General features: G+C 44.4%; 1 protein-coding gene across 2 annotated transcripts in view; it reads right to left on the bottom strand.

The window, feature by feature from the left end:
* The window catches only part of LOC106571474 (RAC-alpha serine/threonine-protein kinase), a 37,463-nt gene that overhangs the window by 5,180 nt on the left and 14,823 nt on the right, over positions 1–17,460 (bottom strand). Inside the window, exons 3-12 of one of the 2 annotated variants that reach the window (XM_014144624.3) lie at positions 7,169–7,297; positions 6,832–6,946; positions 2,459–2,585; positions 2,192–2,323; positions 2,024–2,089; positions 1,838–1,906; positions 1,487–1,612; positions 1,270–1,398; positions 899–1,113; positions 45–132 (exon numbers count right to left, since the gene is read on the bottom strand). In XM_014144624.3, coding sequence (XP_014000099.1) covers positions 45–132; positions 899–1,113; positions 1,270–1,398; positions 1,487–1,612; positions 1,838–1,906; positions 2,024–2,089; positions 2,192–2,323; positions 2,459–2,585; positions 6,832–6,946; positions 7,169–7,297 — 1,196 coding nt within the window. The remainder of the gene's footprint in view (positions 1–44; positions 133–898; positions 1,114–1,269; positions 1,399–1,486; positions 1,613–1,837; positions 1,907–2,023; positions 2,090–2,191; positions 2,324–2,458; positions 2,586–6,831; positions 6,947–7,168; positions 7,298–17,460) is intronic. The other variant, XM_014144625.3, reaches the window with a different exon arrangement.

The raw sequence follows: 17,460 nt of genomic DNA, 5'->3' as shown, positions 1-17,460 counted from the left end.
CCGACCTCCTGCGATGAGAACACAGAAAGCTAAGGATACGATACCTTCTTCTCATACACGTCTTGCCACTCGATCCCAGCGAAGAACTTGTGCTGCATTATCTCCTTGGCGTCATCAGGCCCTCCACCTAACCTAAAGAGAGGCACACACACACACACACACACACACACACACACACACAGACTCAGTGTCTTGCACTACTTTACCTATAGTTAAAAGCCATTAGTTTTCAGGCTGCCATAGCACTTCATTTATTGAATGACCATTGTTACAAGCAAGGTGTTTTGAGGTTGTACTTTCAATCAATCAAATCAATCAAATGTATTTATAAAGCCCTTTTTACATCAGCCGATGTCACAAAGTGCTATACAGAGGGGAGGACGGCTTTAGCACGTATTGGTCGTTAGCACGTAGGGCGCTCCGATTGGTGTTACCTTAGTCTGTGTTACACCTGTGCTGGTTGCCATCTCATTAGTGGGAAGGCGTTTCATCTATGCTGACTCAGGTGCTATTTAAGAGTGGCTGGCCCAGCGCTCCAGTTGTCATGAGAGAAGTGGAGGGTCAACACCTTTATTTGGCTCTCCCTATTTGATTTCTAGAAAAACATTAATTTGTCTCATTTCCCTGATCTAATTTTGCTCCACCTTTTTCGTTTGCTTCCTATCTTTAAGTTATGTGTGAGATTTTCTTTTTGCCTCTTCTTGGGCAAATTTAGTGGACATCTTTTAGGTTCCAGTTGTTGTTGCTCCTAAACCCCCCCGTTTCGTTTTGGTTGTTTGTCAGTGACTCTTTGTTAGTTCCCCCTTCTGTTTAGCGCCATTTTTGGTTTTCTTGCTTGGGTATGTAACGCCACCGCATACAAATGCAGAAACATACTTCACACACACCCCTGTCTTACCTCTGCTTGGGGTCCTTCTTGAGCAGACCAGAGAGCAGGGACTTTCCCTCGGGCCCCAGGGTCCTAGGGAAGCGGATCTCCTCCATCAGGATCAGCTCAAACAGCTTCTCGTGGTCCTGGTTGTAGAAGGGCAGTCGACCGCACATCATCTCATACATGACCACACCCAGACCCCACCAGTCCACAGCACGACCGTAGTCATTGTCCTCCAGCACCTGTGTGTTAGGAAAGGGGGAGGTAGAACATGAGTGTCATGTACAGGTGGCTAGTAGATCCTCTGGAAGGGCTTTCAAACCCTTAACTTCTATGTTAATGGTTCTGATGATAGCTTTCTATCAGTGGAAGAACAGGGTTGATGGGTAGGTGTTTACCTCGGGGGCCAGGTACTCTGGCGTCCCACAGAAGGTCTTCATGGTGGCCCCGTCCTTGATGCCCTCCTTACACAGGCCAAAGTCTGTGATCTTGATGTGGCCGTCTTTGTCCAGCATCAGGTTTTCCAGCTACAGTAGAGAGAGAGTTAGGGAGGTTCCAATAAGAACACATATTATTATTTTCCATTGCGAAACGTTTTCCGACTCCTTAACTTACCTTCAGGTCCCTGTAAACCACGTTCTTCTCCGAGTGGAGGTAGTCCAGCGCCGACACAATCTCAGCTCCGTAGAACCGGGCCCTCTCCTCGGAGAACACACGGTCTCGTGATAGGTGAAAGAACAGCTAGGTGGAAGGAGATGGCGATTGTGTCAATTACATTTACGGTCACATAAATCCGACCCATTTCCCCTCACCTTTGCTAGTATTAAGTTCACTCCCATCAATTGTCTTACATGTAGATTAAGGAGCCATGTCTGTTCTATTCATTACAGTTCATCTGCAAGGTTCAGAGTATTTCACCTCACTGATAAGGTCTATACCCCGGGTAAAATGCAACACAGTACTCACCTCTCCTCCATTGGCATACTCCATGACGAAACACAAGCGGTCAGGCGTCTGGAAGGAGTACTTCAGACCCTTAATGGTAAGGAGAAGGAAAACGTTTAAGAAACACAATGCTACCCATTTATATTAGGATAAAAGTAAACAGAGGGAACACATTTGCTGATGCACACCAATGGAATGGTCTCTCACCGTTAAGAAGGGGTGTTTGGAGTTCTGCAGTACTCTGTTTTCAGTGAGAGTGTGCGCTACTTCATCCTAGAGAAGACTAAGTAGATGAGCTTGATCCAAGTAAAGGAAATACCAGTATGTGCAGACACAAACTGAGACAAAGACACACGCACACACTCGTCTACTCACTTTCGCCACAATCACTTCTTTCTTGAGGATTTTCATAGCGTAGTATTTTCCTGTGGCTTTTTCCTTCACCAGGATAACCTTCCCAAAAGTGCCTTTTCCCAAGAGCTTGAGGTATTCAAAGTCGGGCATAGTCTAGGAGTTGAGAACAAAGAGTTGGATTAACTTTATTTGACCATATCTAAAACCCTGCCGCTGGTATTTGTCTTGTATTAAAGTAACAAAAAATGCTGAGTAGAAAGGGTTAGGGCTAGGGTTGGGTGTACGCACCACTTTAAGTTTGGGTTTGGTGAGGTACATCTCCATGTCCATGGGGTCTGGCGAGGAGTCCATCCTCTCCTCCTCCTGTTTCTGCAGCCCATCTGCCACCTCCTGGATGGCCTTCGTCCACTGCTCCCTAAGGATGGAAGGAACCAGAGGGGGATGTCACGTCCTGACCATAGAAAGCTTTTATTTTCTATGGTAGAGTAGGTCAGGGCGTGACAGGTTTTTTTCCTAGTTGTTATTTTCTATGTGGGGTTCTAGTTTAGTTTTTCTATGTTTAGGTGATTGGTGTGATTCCCAATTAGAGGCAGCTGGTAATCGTTGTCTCTAATTGGGGATCATACTTAAGTAGCTTGTTTTTCCACTGGGGGGATATGGGATATTGTTTATGTATAGTTGTATTATAGTCACGGTTCGTCTATTCTTTATTTGTTTTGTATTTTGCATTACGTTTCACTTTATAATAAATAATGTGGAACGCTACTCACGCTGCGCCTTGGTCCGATTATTTTTATGACGAACGTGACAGGGGATGACTCTACGGGCTCTATTTTCGGCTGGTGCTAAGGAAGCGCAAGTGTCAAATGAACATTAGTTTGCAATTTCGTCAAGTAAAAACTGACGCACTTTCATTTTCCACTCCTTAGGCCAGGTTTGGACATTTACCTGTCTCACATCAGCTCGCTTGTGCTGAGGTGGGAGGGATGGAAATATTTAAGATGCGCCAATAAGCCAATTTTGGTCAGGGAAAAAAAAAAGATTACAAATATTTTTTTTAAATCACAGTGAAACTAGGGATATTTAAGGCCAACCAAAATTTGGTCTTAGCGCTAACTCAATTGGTTACGGCATTGATTTAGCCAGCGGAGGCACACACAGTAGCCTTACATTAGTGTACATCACTAATGTTTTATTCAAATAGAGCAGCAAAACAGTCACAGAACTTCTCCTTTTTTATTTATTCTGGACATTCTTTTTTTTCAGCTTCTGTGAAAAGCTTGGACTCATTATGTACAATGCGCATGAAAGGTGTCAGTAACTGTAGGAAGCCTGTTTAGGAACATCAAGTTATTGAAAAAGACTGCTTATTGTTTTTTGTTGATCAAAAAATCTTCCACTTTCCTCTGCCGGACCAAACTGTCAAATTGTGGGAGATCTGATCATTGTCCGTGGTGCTTAATCCGCTTGTAGGCTATATTTGCCCGTTTGTTTACCTTTCACGTGGCAAAGCATATCAATAGCAATGGTAGGCTATAGCTATATGTACACATTACCAGTAAAAAGTTTGGACACGCCTACTCATTCAAGGCTTTTTAATTTTACTATTTTCTACATGTAGAATAATAGAAGACCTCAAAACTATGAAATAACACATACAGTGAGGCAAAAAAGTATTTAGTCAGCCACCAATTGTGCAAGTTCTCCCACTTAAAAAGATGAGAGAGGCCTGTAATTGTCATCATAGGTACACTTCAACTATGACAGACAAAATGAGAAAAAAGAATCCAGAAAATCACATTGTAGGATTTTTAATGAATTTATTAGCAAATTATGGTGGAAAATAAGTATTTGGTCAATAACAAAAGTTTCTCAATACTTTGTTATATACCCTTTGTTGGCAATGCCACAGGTCAAACGTTTTCTGTAAGTCTTCACAAGGTTTTCACACACTGTTGCTGGTATTTTGGCCCATTCCTCCATGCAGATCTCCTCTAGAGCAGTGATGTTTTGGGGCTGTCGCTGGGCAACACGGACTTTCAACTCCCTCCAAAGATTTTCTATGGGGTTGAGATCTGGAGACTGGCTAGGCCACTCCAGGACCTTGAAATGCTTCTTACGAAGCCACTCCTTCGTTGCCCGGGCAGTGTGTTTGGGATCATTGTCATGCTGAAAGACCCAGCCATGTTTCATCTTCAATGCCCTTGCTGATGGAAGGAGGTTTTCACTCAAAATCTCACGATACATGGCTCCATTCATTCTTTCCTTTACACGGATCAGTCGTCCTGGTCCCTTTGCAGAAAAACAGCCCCAAAGCATGATGTTTCCACCCCCATGCTTCACAGTAGGTATGGTGTTCTTTGGATGCAACTCAGCATTCTTTGTCCTTCAAACATGACGAGTTGAGTTTTTACCAAAAAGTTCTATTTTGGTTTCATCTGACATTCTCCCAATCCTCTTCTGGATCATCCAAATGCTCTCTAGCAAACTTCAGACAGGCCTGGACATGTACTGGCTTAAGCAGGGGGACACGTCTGGCACTGCAGGATTTGAGTTGCTGGCGGCGTAGTGTGTTACTGATGGTAGGCTTTGTTACTTTGGTCCCAGCTCTCTGCAGGTCATTCACTAGGTCCCCCCGTGTGGTTCTGGGATTTTTGCTCACCGTTCTTGTGATCATTTTGACCCCACGGGGTGAGATCTTGCGTGGAGCCCCAGATCGAGGGAGATTATCAGTGGTCTTGTATGTCTTCCATTTCCTAATAATTGCTCCCACAGTTGATTTCTTCAAACCAAGCTGCTTACCTATTGCAGATTCAGTCTTCCCAGCCTGGTGCAGGTCTACAATTTTGTTTCTGGTGTCCTTTGACAACTCTTTGGTCTTGGCCATAGTGGAATTTGGAGTATGACTGTTTGATGTTGTGGACAGGTGTCTTTTATACTGATAACAAGTTCAAACAGGTGCCATTAATACAGGTAACGAGTGGAGGACAGAGGAGCCTCTTAAAGAAGAAGATACAGGTCTGTGAGAGCCAGAAATCTTGCTTGTTTGTAGGTGACCAAATACTTATTTTCCACCATAATTTGCAAATAAATTCATAAAAAATCCTACAATGTGATTTTCTGGATTCTTTTTCTCATTTTGTCCGTCATAGTTGACGTGTACCTATGAAGAAAATTACAGGCCTCTCTCATCTTTTTAAGTGGGAGAACTTGCACAATTGGAGGCTGACTAAATACTTTTTTGCCCCACTGTATGGAATCATGTAGTAACCAAAAAAAGTGTTAAACAAGTCAAAATATATTTGAGATTCTTCAAAGTAGCCACCCTTTGCCTTGATGACAGCTTTGCACACTCTTGGCATTCTCTCAACCAGCTTCATGAAGAATGCTTTTCCAACAGTCTTGAGGGGGTTTCCACATATGCTGAGCACTTGTTCGCTGCTTTTCATTCACTCTGTTGTTCAACTCATCCCAAACCATCTCAATTGGGTTGAGGTCGGGTGATTGTGGAGGCCAGGTCATCTGATGCAGCACTCCATCACTCTCCTTCTTGGTCAAATAGCCCTTACACAGCCTGAAGGTGTATTGGGTCATTGTCATTTTGAAAAATAAATGATAGTCCCACTAAGCGCAAACCAGATGGGATGGCGTATCGCTGCAGAATGCTGTGGTAGCCATGCTGGTTAAGTTTGCCTTGAATTCTAAATAAATCACAGACAGTCACCCGCAAAGCACACCATCACAACCAACTGCTCCATGTCAAATTTTAACTCATCAGACCAAAGGACAGATTTACAATGTAGAAAATAGTCAAACAATTAAGAAAAAGCCTTGAATGAGTAGGTGTGTCCAAACTTTTGACTGGTACTGTGTATTTGGGAGCAGTATAATGATGAGTGGACATTCCCACTTTCTCCTTATAGTTGATCTTCTTCCAGCTCCTATGAAAAGTTTGGATGTGGGTAAAACCCTCCATAGTCTACGTCGTCTTAGGTCTAATATCATATGCCCACGTGGAACAATTATGGTGCCTGTAACTGTATTTAGACAGCCTATTTAAAACAAGTTGTTATTTTTTGTTAAAAAAATGTTTTATTAGAATTATTCACTGTCTTTTTAGGTCTCATCAATAATGAATTTAATATTGATTGTTGACAATGTTTGGCATGTCCATGGCTCAGACATAATGCATTTTACAGTAGGCCTATTTCAGTGTAAATCCATTTTGAAGCCGTGCAATTTCTTAGAACAATGTGGACTGCAAATATGCTCAACATATTTAGCAAATATGGGATAGGCCTACATTTGTTTTTTTTGTTTCTGTAGGCTATTTAACAAACTAGGCTATAACAGACTAACACTCAAATTGGAGTTGTGAAAACACAATACATAAAATCCTTTATATACACAACTTGAAGCAACCACATATTTAGCCATGGAGCACATTCCGGTTGGCCAGTGAGGGATCAAGCCTAGACACACCCACAACTTACTTATTAATCAAAACCCAGCCCTTTCGCGACACCGTCAGCTACTGCGCCCATAATTCTGGTTGTGAAAATAGCTAAAGTATTTCAGACACACCCCTGACCCAACCACCAGCGCTACGATTTACCATTATGTTAGGTTCGTTAAAATAGAGCCCTGTGTGTGCAATCTACCTCTCCTCTGGGCTGTCCACGTGGAAGGTGCGCTCTATGACAGTGGTCCATTGCAGGCAGCGGATGATGAATGTGTTGGGCTTAGGACGCTCTGTTTTCATCAGCTGACATTCTGCTGGTCATAAGGAAGAAGAAAGAGAGAGGGAGAGAAAGACAGGAAGCGAGCGAGAGATATGTCATGCGGTCAACTGAAACATCAGGGATGCATAGAGTGTAGTGCAAGGCTAGAACAAAAATGTGGAACCTCGGAGGAACTCGAGGACCAGAGTTGAGAAACACTGCACAATTATTTGGTTAAATTTTGTGGTTAGGGCAGAGTGTCATAGGTTTGCCTTACGTGCTACTGAGAAGTTATTGAGTGGCGTCTCCAGTTGGTCGATGTCTTGCGGTCGCTCCTTGTACCCGATGAACGTACCGTCGCTCTTCAGCAAGAAATACCTGGGTCTCCAAGTCTTTATGTACTCTCCTGAGAGAGCAAGAGAGAGAGAGAGAGACACAGAGAGTGAGCAAGACGGAGAGTGCATATCACATCAGAAAGGACAATACTCTGTCAACCTTGGTCAGTGCAATCCTAAACCTAGCCCAGTCTGAAGAGCATTAACAACACAGCGCTATCGCTAACCCTAGGGTGAGCTAGTAATGATAGAACTTTGGACAAGCGTGTGAGAGACAGATTCTCTCACAGTCTGGTTGACCGCAAACTGAGGCCTTTCTCCTGGTGGTTTCAGAGAAAACGGAACTTCTCTTATTAGGCCTTTTCCTTCTCCTTTTTATGCATTTGTATTATGGCTTGTTTACCTCCTCTTTACACATTATGGTGTGTGTTGCCAGCCTGTACTGTACCTTTAAGACAGGCAGCTATTAAACACGGGGTCTCACCCAGTTTTTTTATTTTTATAACTGTGGCTAGAGGTACTTCTGGTAATCAACAACCAGATTCTAGAAAACAGGAAGTGACACACTAACAGCATGGGTAAACACCACAGTTAGAAAAGAACAAACCCCAATCAGGTCTAATGTCAGTGCTGCTGCTGCTGACTCATTTGTTAACCGCTCAAAGAGGTGCGATGAGATCAGAATCCTCGGAAAACAGTTTTATTTTCACACGCACACACTGCAATGGCATGCCTAATGAATAAAGCAGCGGAGTGTATGCATGCTACCGAGCCTGTGCATATTTTCGTGTGTGCATGCGAGTGGCATGGACCGGATGGTGTTTTCTCATAGCCAACAGCTGCAGGCGCACAGGATGCTCCTGGGGCAAAGAGTGAGCTAATGAACAAGCTGTTAACTTATAAAGTTAATCCATCTCTGTCTATTAAGTGTTGTTGCATGGTGCCTGTCTAGACTCACACAGCAATGCCACTCATCTCCAACCCATTTCTTTACAAACAGCACATAAGCCTGAAAACATGTTTGAAGGTACATGTTTTAAGTGGGTGAGCCTATGATAATGTACTGTGCTGTAAGTACCTGTGCAATGTGCTGCTAAATAGATACTCTAAGGACAGTGATTTCTAGTGACAGAACTGGACAGGTGAAAGCAATCCATCCATACACCTCCACCCTAATGCTAGATCGGTACAGTTGGGGTAAAGGAGGGAAGGCGAGGAAGACGCAGTAGAAAATTGAGATGCACACTAATAATGCATAAATGATAGAAAGCTACCCAGGCAGGCAGGAAGTTCAGTTTATTGGGATCCTCATTAGCTACTGCACATGCAGCAACTACTCATCCTGGGGTCCACAAATCGTACAAATACATGACAAAGTACAGAACAGTAATAGACAAGAACATCATAAGAGTGTACATTAAATTCTAAATAAATAAGAGTTATATATAGGAAAGACCACAAGAAAAAAAAAGAAAAAAAACTGTTGACAGTGTACAAAATATTAGGAACACCTGCTCTTTCCATGACAATATCACCTGTTAAATCCACTTCAATTTGTGTAGATGAAGGGGAGGAGACAGGTTAAAGAAGGATTTGTAAGCATTTAGACAATGGAGACATGGATTGTGTATGTTTTCTATTCAGAGGGTGAATGGGAAAGACAAAAGATTTAAGTGCCTTTGAACAGGGTAGTAGGTGCCAGGCGCACCAGTATGAGTGCGTCAAGAACTGAAACGCTGCTGGGTTTCTCACGATCAACAGTTACCCGTCTGTATCAAGAACGGTCCACCACCCAAAGGACATGCAGCCAACTTGACAACTGGGGCACACATTGGAGTCAACATGGGCCCGCATCCCTGTGGAATGCTTTCGACACCTTGTAGAGTCCATGCCCCGACGAATTCAAATCAAACTCTATTTGTTACATGCACCGAATACAACAAGTGTAGACCTTACCTTGAAATGCTTACTTACAAGCCATTAACCAACAGTGCAGTTCAAGAAGAGTTAAGAAAATATTTACCAAATAAACTAAAGTAAAAAATTATCAAAAGTAACACAATAACAAGGCTATATAGAGGGGGTATCGGTACCGAGTCAGTGTGTGGGGGTAGAGGTTAGAGGTAATTGAGGTTGTTCTAAGGGCAAACGGGGGTGCAACTCAATAATAAGGTGTTTGTAATGTTTTGTACACTGTATATACATATTCAGTACAGTTAAATTAGATCTTTAGAAAGAGGAGAGGCTCTAAGATAAACATATTGTATCTGTTTTTAAAGTTAAACTTTCTTTTTGCCTGAGTAACCTGTGGTGGCAGGACATTCCATGATGACATGGCTCTATACATAACTGAGCGATGCATTAAATCGGTTTTTGGTTTGGGTACAGTGAAGAAACCCATAGTGGCATGTCTGGTGGGGTAGGTACAGTATGTCTGTTTGAAGTGTATGCAAATAGATTATGCATGTGATTAGGCATTTTCAACACACAAATACATCTTAAAAAATAGAGAAGTAGTCAGTCTTTCATGGTTGAGAAATTGACTATCATGCATGTATTATTATTTATTTATTTGGGGGGCTAGATCAGCTTTAATATTGGAGATCAATGTAATTGTCTGCATCATTTCTAATCCTACAAATATTTTATTTTTATATATACAGAGAAGATGGGAGAACCTTCCAGAAGGACAACCATCTCTGCAGCACTCCACCAATTAGGCCTTTATGCTAGAGTGGCCAGACGGAAGCCACTCCTCAGTAAAAAGGCACATGACAGCATGCTTGGAGTTTGCCAAAAGGCACCTAAAGACTCTCAGACCATGAGAAACAAGATTCTTTGGTCTAATGAAACCAAGATTGAACTCTTTGGCCTGAATGCCAAGCGTCACGTCTGGAGGAAACATGGCACCATCCCTACAGTGAAGCATGGTGGAGGTAGCATCAGACTGTGGGGATGTTTTTCAGCGGCAGGGACTGGGAGACTAGTCAGGATTGAGGCAAAGATGAACAGAGCAAAGTACAGAGATCCTTGATGAAAACCTGCTCTCAGACTGGGGCGAAGGTTCACCTTCCAACAGGACAACGACCTGACACTGTACATATCTGATGTTAGAGAAGCTTCCATTAAAGAATACTGAGTTATATTGGATAAGTAACTCTCCAACCATGTGATGACAGGTGATCTAAAGCCATAGTTTTTTTAATAACAAATGAGGATCAATAACAAACGGAACACTGAAATCTAGCAATACAGCTCCAACTATCATCTTATTATCCATTTATTTTGGTCAATCATCAGTCATCTGAATCAATGCAGTACAAGTTAGGTGCCCTTCCCTATATGCATGCTGAGCGTCTGTAGTTAGCATTGTATTTGTTCTAACACAACACTCTCCAACAGTTTACTATGAACAGGCAGCTGTTACAGCCAGCAAAGGGTGCTTTACCATTTTTAGGTAGAAAATGTTCTGTTTGCATCAGAGACCTTATCTAACATCACACACATATTCTCCAGATACTGACAATTTGTACTTGGTGGCCTATAGCAGCACCCTAAAATAAGAGGCTTCAGGAGTAGCAGGTGAATCTGCATCACAGCACTTCTACTTCATTTGTCATGAGATCCTCTCTGAGCTTTACAGGAATATGGCTCTGAATATATACAGCAACACCTCCCCCCTAGACATTCCTGTCTTTTCAATATACACTGAACAAAAATATAAAAACGCAACATGTAAAGTATTGGTCCCATGTTTCATGAGCTGAAATAAAAGTTCCCAGAAATGTTCCATACGCACAAAAAGCTTATTTCTCTAATTTTGTGCAGAAATGTGTTTACATCCCTGTTAGTGAGCATTTCTCCTTTGCCATGATAATCCATCCACCTGCCAGATGTGGCATATCAAGAAGCTGATTAAACAGCATCATCATTACACAGATGCACCTTGTGCTGGGGACAATAAAAGGCCACTCTAAAATGTGCAGTTTTGTCACACAACACAATGCCAGAGATGTCTCAAGTTGAGGGAGTGTACAATTGGCATGCTGACTGCAGGAACGTCCAGCAGAACTGTTGCCAGATAATTGAATGTTAATTTCTCTACCATAAGCCGCCTCCAACGTTTTAGAGAATTTGGCACAACCGAAGAATTTCTGCACAAACTGTAAGAAACTGTCTCAGGGAAGCTCACCTGCGTGCTCATTGTACTCACTAGGGTCTTGACCTGACTGCAGTTCGGCGTCTTAACCGACTTCAGTGGGGCAAATGCTCACCTCCACTGGCACTGTGGAGAAGTGTGATCTTCACGGATGAATCCCAGGTTTCAACTTTATCGGGCAGATGGCATCGTGTGGGCGAGCGGTTTGCTGATGTGAATGTTGTGAACAGAGTGCAACCATGGTGGCGGTGGGGTGATGGTATGGGCAGGCATAAGCTAAGGACAACCAACACAATTGCATTTTATCGATGGCCATTTGAATGCGCACAGAGATATCATGATGAGATCCTGAGGCCCATTCATCCACCACCATCACCTCATGTTTCAGCATGATAATGCATGGCCCCATATCCCAAGGATCTGTACACAATTCCTGGAAGCTGAAAATGTCCCAGTTCTTACATGGCCTGCATACTCACCAGACATGTCACACATTGAGGATGTTTGCGATGCTCTGGATCGACATGTACGACAGCGTGTTCCAGGTCCCGCCAATATCCCAAAACATTCCACAGGCCACAATCAACAGCCTGATCAACTCTATGTGAAGGAGATGTGTCGCGCTGCATGAGGCAAATGGTGGTCACACCAGATACTGACTGGTTTTCTAATCCAAGCCCCTACCTGTTTTCTTTTTCTTCAAGGTATCTGTGACCAACATATGAATATCTGTATTCCCAGTCATGTAAAATCCATAGATTAGGGCCTAATGAATTTATTTCAATTGACTGGTTTCCTTATATGAACTGTAACTCAGTACAATCTTTGAAATTATTGTATGTTGCATTTATATTTTCATTCAGTATATGTTATATCCTTGTATTTCTACTGCTGTATCAAAGCTGCTGTCAGCCTCAGAAATGGCTAATATATTAATATTATCTTAGATTAGCAAATTACTCATCTCATGAGGCTGGATATATTTATATGAGCTAACTTTAACCCTTTCCGGGGTAGCTTATATAAAACTGAACTCAATGATAAATGGGATGTATTTCTAATAATTCTATTTATGATAATAACAAACGGAATTAATTGATTTTTGAGGAGATTATGTTCAGCAGATGCCTGGTTTAGCTCGGCTGCAGCACGTTGCTCTATTCTTGGTTCCACTTCTGGACTATTGGTCCCTTCTGATTGGGGTGTTGTCCTGTAAGCATGGGGGTAGTGGGGTAACGTCCAATCTGGATGGGGTCCGATGGTGCAGGGTGGAGCTGGCCGCTCTGGATGGGGTCCGATGGTGCAGGGTGGAGCTGGCTGCTCTGGATGGGGCCCGATGGTGCAGGGTGGTGTTGGCCGCTCTGGATGGGGTCCGATGGTGTAGGGTGGAGCTGGCCGCTCCGGATGGGGACCGATGGTGCAGGGTGGAGCTGGCCGCTCTGGATGGGGACCGATGGTGCAGGGTGGAGCTGGCTGCTCTGGATGGGGCCCGATGGTGCAGGGTGGTGTTGGCCGCTCTGGATGGGGCCCGTTGGTGCAGGGTGGAGCTGGCTGCTCTGGATGGGGTCCGATGGTGCAGGGTGGAGCTGGCCGCTCTGGGTGGGGCCCGATGGTGCAGGGTGGTGGTGGTTTCTCTTGGTGGGGCCCGATGCTGCAGGGTGGTGCTGGTTTCTCTGGGTGGGGCCCGATGGTGCAGGGTGGTGCTTGTTTCTCTTGGTGGGGCCCAATGCTGCAGGGTGGTGCTGGTTTCTCTGGGTGGGGCTTGATGGTGCAGGGTGGTGCTTGTTTCTCTTGGTGGGACCCGATGCTGCAGGGTGGTGCTTGTTTCTCTTGGTGGGACCCGATGGTGCAAGGTGGTGCTTGTTTCTCTTGGTGGGGCCCGATGCTGCAGGGTGGTGCTGGTTTCTCTGGGTGGGGGCTGGTGGTCTTGATCTTGGAGGATGTATGGCAAAGTTCCTCTTATTTTTGGTTTTTGCTTTGTCCCAGAGCAGTTTATTTCAGTTTTCTAGCAAACACCTTGACACCCTGTTTGATCAAGTGTACTAGGTTGTACATCAGCTGGGGGTGAATGTCACAGTGGTTCGCTAGGTAAACATTGTCAAAGAGAGCACAGCCTATAGCCAGCTCAGCATTGTTGCTCTGAATAATGTGGAAGGGCACATCTCCACGTAACAACAGGGTGGACACAGTGATTTTGTGTTAGGAAATCCATCTGCAACTCTGGCTGCCACTTGCTGCATTGCAGGATCTACATGTCTTCTCATTTCTATCAAATCATTAGTAGCTGTGTGAATTTTATTACGTTTGACCCCATTTAATGTGTTGCTTGACAGACGGACATGCCAGTAGTGCTGAACTTTTAGTGCTTTTTAAGGTCGGTTCGGTTTCAGTTCGATTATTAAAAAACCAATCACGGTTTCCGCATTTTTTTTTAACATTAAATTAATAATGAAATAATTAAATTAAAATGATTAGTGCTTTTTCATGGAAATAACAAAGCCAAAAATAGTGAAATTACTATTAAATAAAATATATTTCAATTGTGTATATTACTTAGTTTTATTTGATGACTTTATAATTTTTAATTCCTTAAAGTAATCATCTCATCTCTGCTCAGGCACTAGCAGCTAGCCAACCAACCATCTAACATCATCTCTGTTCTCCCCATACGATACTGTCTTTAGTCATCCTATTTAGCTAGGCTAGCCTGCCTAAGTACGCTGCAGAATGGTCTGACAATCATTTTACTATAAATTATTTTACTACTATAAGTCATCCTTTAATGAACTCTCTATCCCTTCCTCTCATTGTTGTGTTGTCTACATTCCTCTCATGTGCCGGCGTATGTGGTGTGTGTGTGTGTGTGTATCTAACCTAACGTAGCAGCCGTAAAAGTGTATCCATCTGTGTCCAAGCCAGAAAAGAACAGGCGCAATGGATTATGGTTAGTGTAGTTAATTGCCACGTTTATTTGCTGAACTTGGTTGAATATTTGCTCAAGTAAAACAACTCCCTTCGGCCCAGTGTCCCACATAGTTCTTGACTTAATTTATCTCGTGAATGATTTGATTTCTCTCCAGAGAAATGGCGCGTTGGGCTCACAAAAAAACCTAAATGGAGCTCAAGTAATTAATCAGACGTCGGTCAATTGGCTGTTTAATATACGGAAAAAACATTTGGTTAATCAATAAGCACTACATGCCAGGGAAAAGCAGTTTCTCTGAGAAATGTGTCATTGGAGTCACAAAATAAAAGCCATAGGGTGCTCTGACTGCGTGCTGCTGTTGTGGGCTGTGGTGTCTGGAGTGATGTTCTTTGGAGTGCAGTGGGGTGGTGACCACAGGTGGCCTTTCCTTGTCTTCCTCTCTCCTGAGGGTCCCAGCATGTCTCCACTGGCACTGGGATGTGAGGATCTAAGGGAGGTCTGGTCAGACCCATCTGACGAGGAGAATGTGAGGAGTTGCACTGGGTCTGGTTACTGACCTCTTGTGCTGAGTGTGTGAATTCTGGGAGGTTCACTATGAGAAGCTGTGGTACTGCTGATGAGGGGATGTGAGGGTGTGGCAGTGAGGGTTGTGGTAGGGCCCAGTTTTTCTCTTATATGGTGGATGGCGCAATAGCAATTCTATGACAGCTAACATAAGTCAACAGTGGCTGAGCATGGTGTTGTAGTGACAGGGAAGATAAGAGATACCAGTGCAGTCTGGGATAGGAGGAGGATGTGGTTTCAAAGGAACTGTGTGGCTTATAATAAGAATCCACTTCCTCCTGTACCTCCCCCACACATACACACTCGGAAACACACACACACACACACTCGCTCTGATACACGCCCACTCGGGGACACACCCACACACACACAAAGGCCTAATCTAATTCAGCTCAGCCTACAGTGTGGTAACCAGGCCCCTCGAATAGGCAGTTTCTTCTAAAAGAGGCAAACACTGTACACTATTGTGTTGTATGCATGTGGATAGATACAACAGAAGCAACTCAAACTAAGTACCGCCACCTTTATTGGGGGAGCAATCATCCATGTATATATATATATATATATAACTGTGAAAAGAGTATGGCATGCAAATAGCTTGTGAGCAGAATGAATGCGAGGGTAGACAGTTCCTGTCTATACTTTGAGATAGACAAGTGGGTCAAAACATCAGTCAGATGTCATACCTGTCTCTGACCTCTTCCATTCAAGCACAAGCACAGACGACAGAGTGCTCCAGTAGTCTTCTGGTCAGCGGTCCCATTTGCAAGCAACTATGAACCTTATGCTAGGCCTTGGTAACAACAATGTGGTACAGTAAGTGCTGTGTGTGTCCCTTTGATAACTCAGCACTTATTTCTCATCCATATGTAAGTTTTAAGAGGAGACACCACCACCAGTATATCTCTGCCTTGCAGCCACTCCTCAATATGCCTCACCTGACCCCGTACTGTGCTCAACCACACTGGGTCTGAGGAGGCTTTTGGTAAGGAAGGTACTGGTTAGCCTGGCTGACACATGACCACCCTCCCCCCACCCTACAAATCCTCTGCACCTACTGTAACTGCCAATCTCCACAGACTGATCCCGGTGTACCCGTCTCCTCTGCAACGTTTGCGAACGGAATGCTTTGATCAGGCAAGAGTGGCACACCATCGCAAGCCACATAGCCGCAGGCTAAAGGGTGTGGCTACTTTGCCATATCAGGAACCAACCAGCTGCCAGGACACTAAACAGTATTTAGGCTGAGGCTGGGATTTAAGAATAAGCCTTTCCAGTTGTGAATCTTGAGTCGAGGAGTCACCTCCAAACCACATTTTTCTCCTACCCCGTGTATGACTCATTTGCTTGGAATCAGAGGACTCCTAGCCATGCTGAGATATTGGCAACAAAAAAGGGAAAGGTAGATGTGTTCCAGGGAGTCCAGATGTTTTCCTCGGAGCAGGCTTTTCCAATGGTTGACTAACACCTTGGTTGGAGCCCCTGCCGTGTTTCAATGTGAAGAGTCCCATGGAGGTCGCCCTAGCATCCATCCGTGTTTCAATGTGAAGGGTCCCATGGAGGTCGCCCTAGCATCCATCCGTGTTTCAATGTGAAGAGTCCCATGGAGGTCGCCCTAGCATCCATCCGTGTTTCAATGTGAAGGGTCCCATGGAGGTCGCCCTAGCATCCATCCGTGTTTCAATGTGAAGAGTCCCATGGAGGTCGCCCTAGCATCCATCCGTGTTTCAATGTGAAGAGTCCCATGGAGGTCGCCCTAGCATCCATCCGTGTTTCAATGTGAAGAGTCCCATGGAGGTCGCCCTAGCATCCATCCGTGTTTCAATGTGAAGGGTCCCATGGAGGTCGCCCTAGCATCCATCCGTGTTTCAATGTGAAGAGTCCCATGGAGGTCGCCCTAGCATCCATCCGTGTTTCAATGTGAAGGGTCCCATGGAGGTCGCCCTAGCATCCATCCGTGTTTCAATGTGAAGGGTCCCATGGAGGTCGCCCTAGCATCCATCCGTGTTTCAATGTGAAGAGTCCCATGGAGGTCGCCCTAGCATCCATCCGTGTTTCAATGTGAAGAGTCCCATGGAGGTCGCCCTAGCATCCATCCGTGTTTCAATGTGAAGAGTCCCATGGAGGTCGCCCTAGCATCCATCCGTGTTTCAATGTGAAGGGTCCCATGGAGGTCGCCCTAGCATCCATCCGTGTTTCAATGTGAAGAGTCCCATGGAGGTCGCCCTAGCATCCATCCGTGTTTCAATGTGAAGAGTCCCATGGAGGTCGCCCTAGCATCCATCCTTGTTTCAATGTGAAGGGTCCCATGGAGGTCGCCCTAGCATCCATCCGTGTTTCAATGTGAAGAGTCCCATGGAGGTCGCCCTAGCATCCATCCGTGTTTCAATGTGAAGAGTCCCATGGAGGTCGCCCTAGCATCCATCCGTGTTTCAATGTGAAGAGTCCCATGGAGGTCGCCCTAGCATCCATCCGTGTTTCAATGTGAAGGGTCCCATGGAGGTCGCCCTAGCATCCATCCGTGTTTCAATGTGAAGGGTCCCATGGAGGTCGCCCTAGCATCCATCCGTGGCTTTTGATTATCC

This window comes from Salmo salar, chromosome 15 (genome assembly GCF_965601325.2).
Source record: "Salmo salar chromosome 15, fSalSal1, whole genome shotgun sequence".
Lineage (NCBI taxonomy): Eukaryota > Metazoa > Chordata > Actinopteri > Salmoniformes > Salmonidae > Salmo > Salmo salar.
This window is presented reverse-complemented; position numbering and strand designations above follow the sequence as displayed.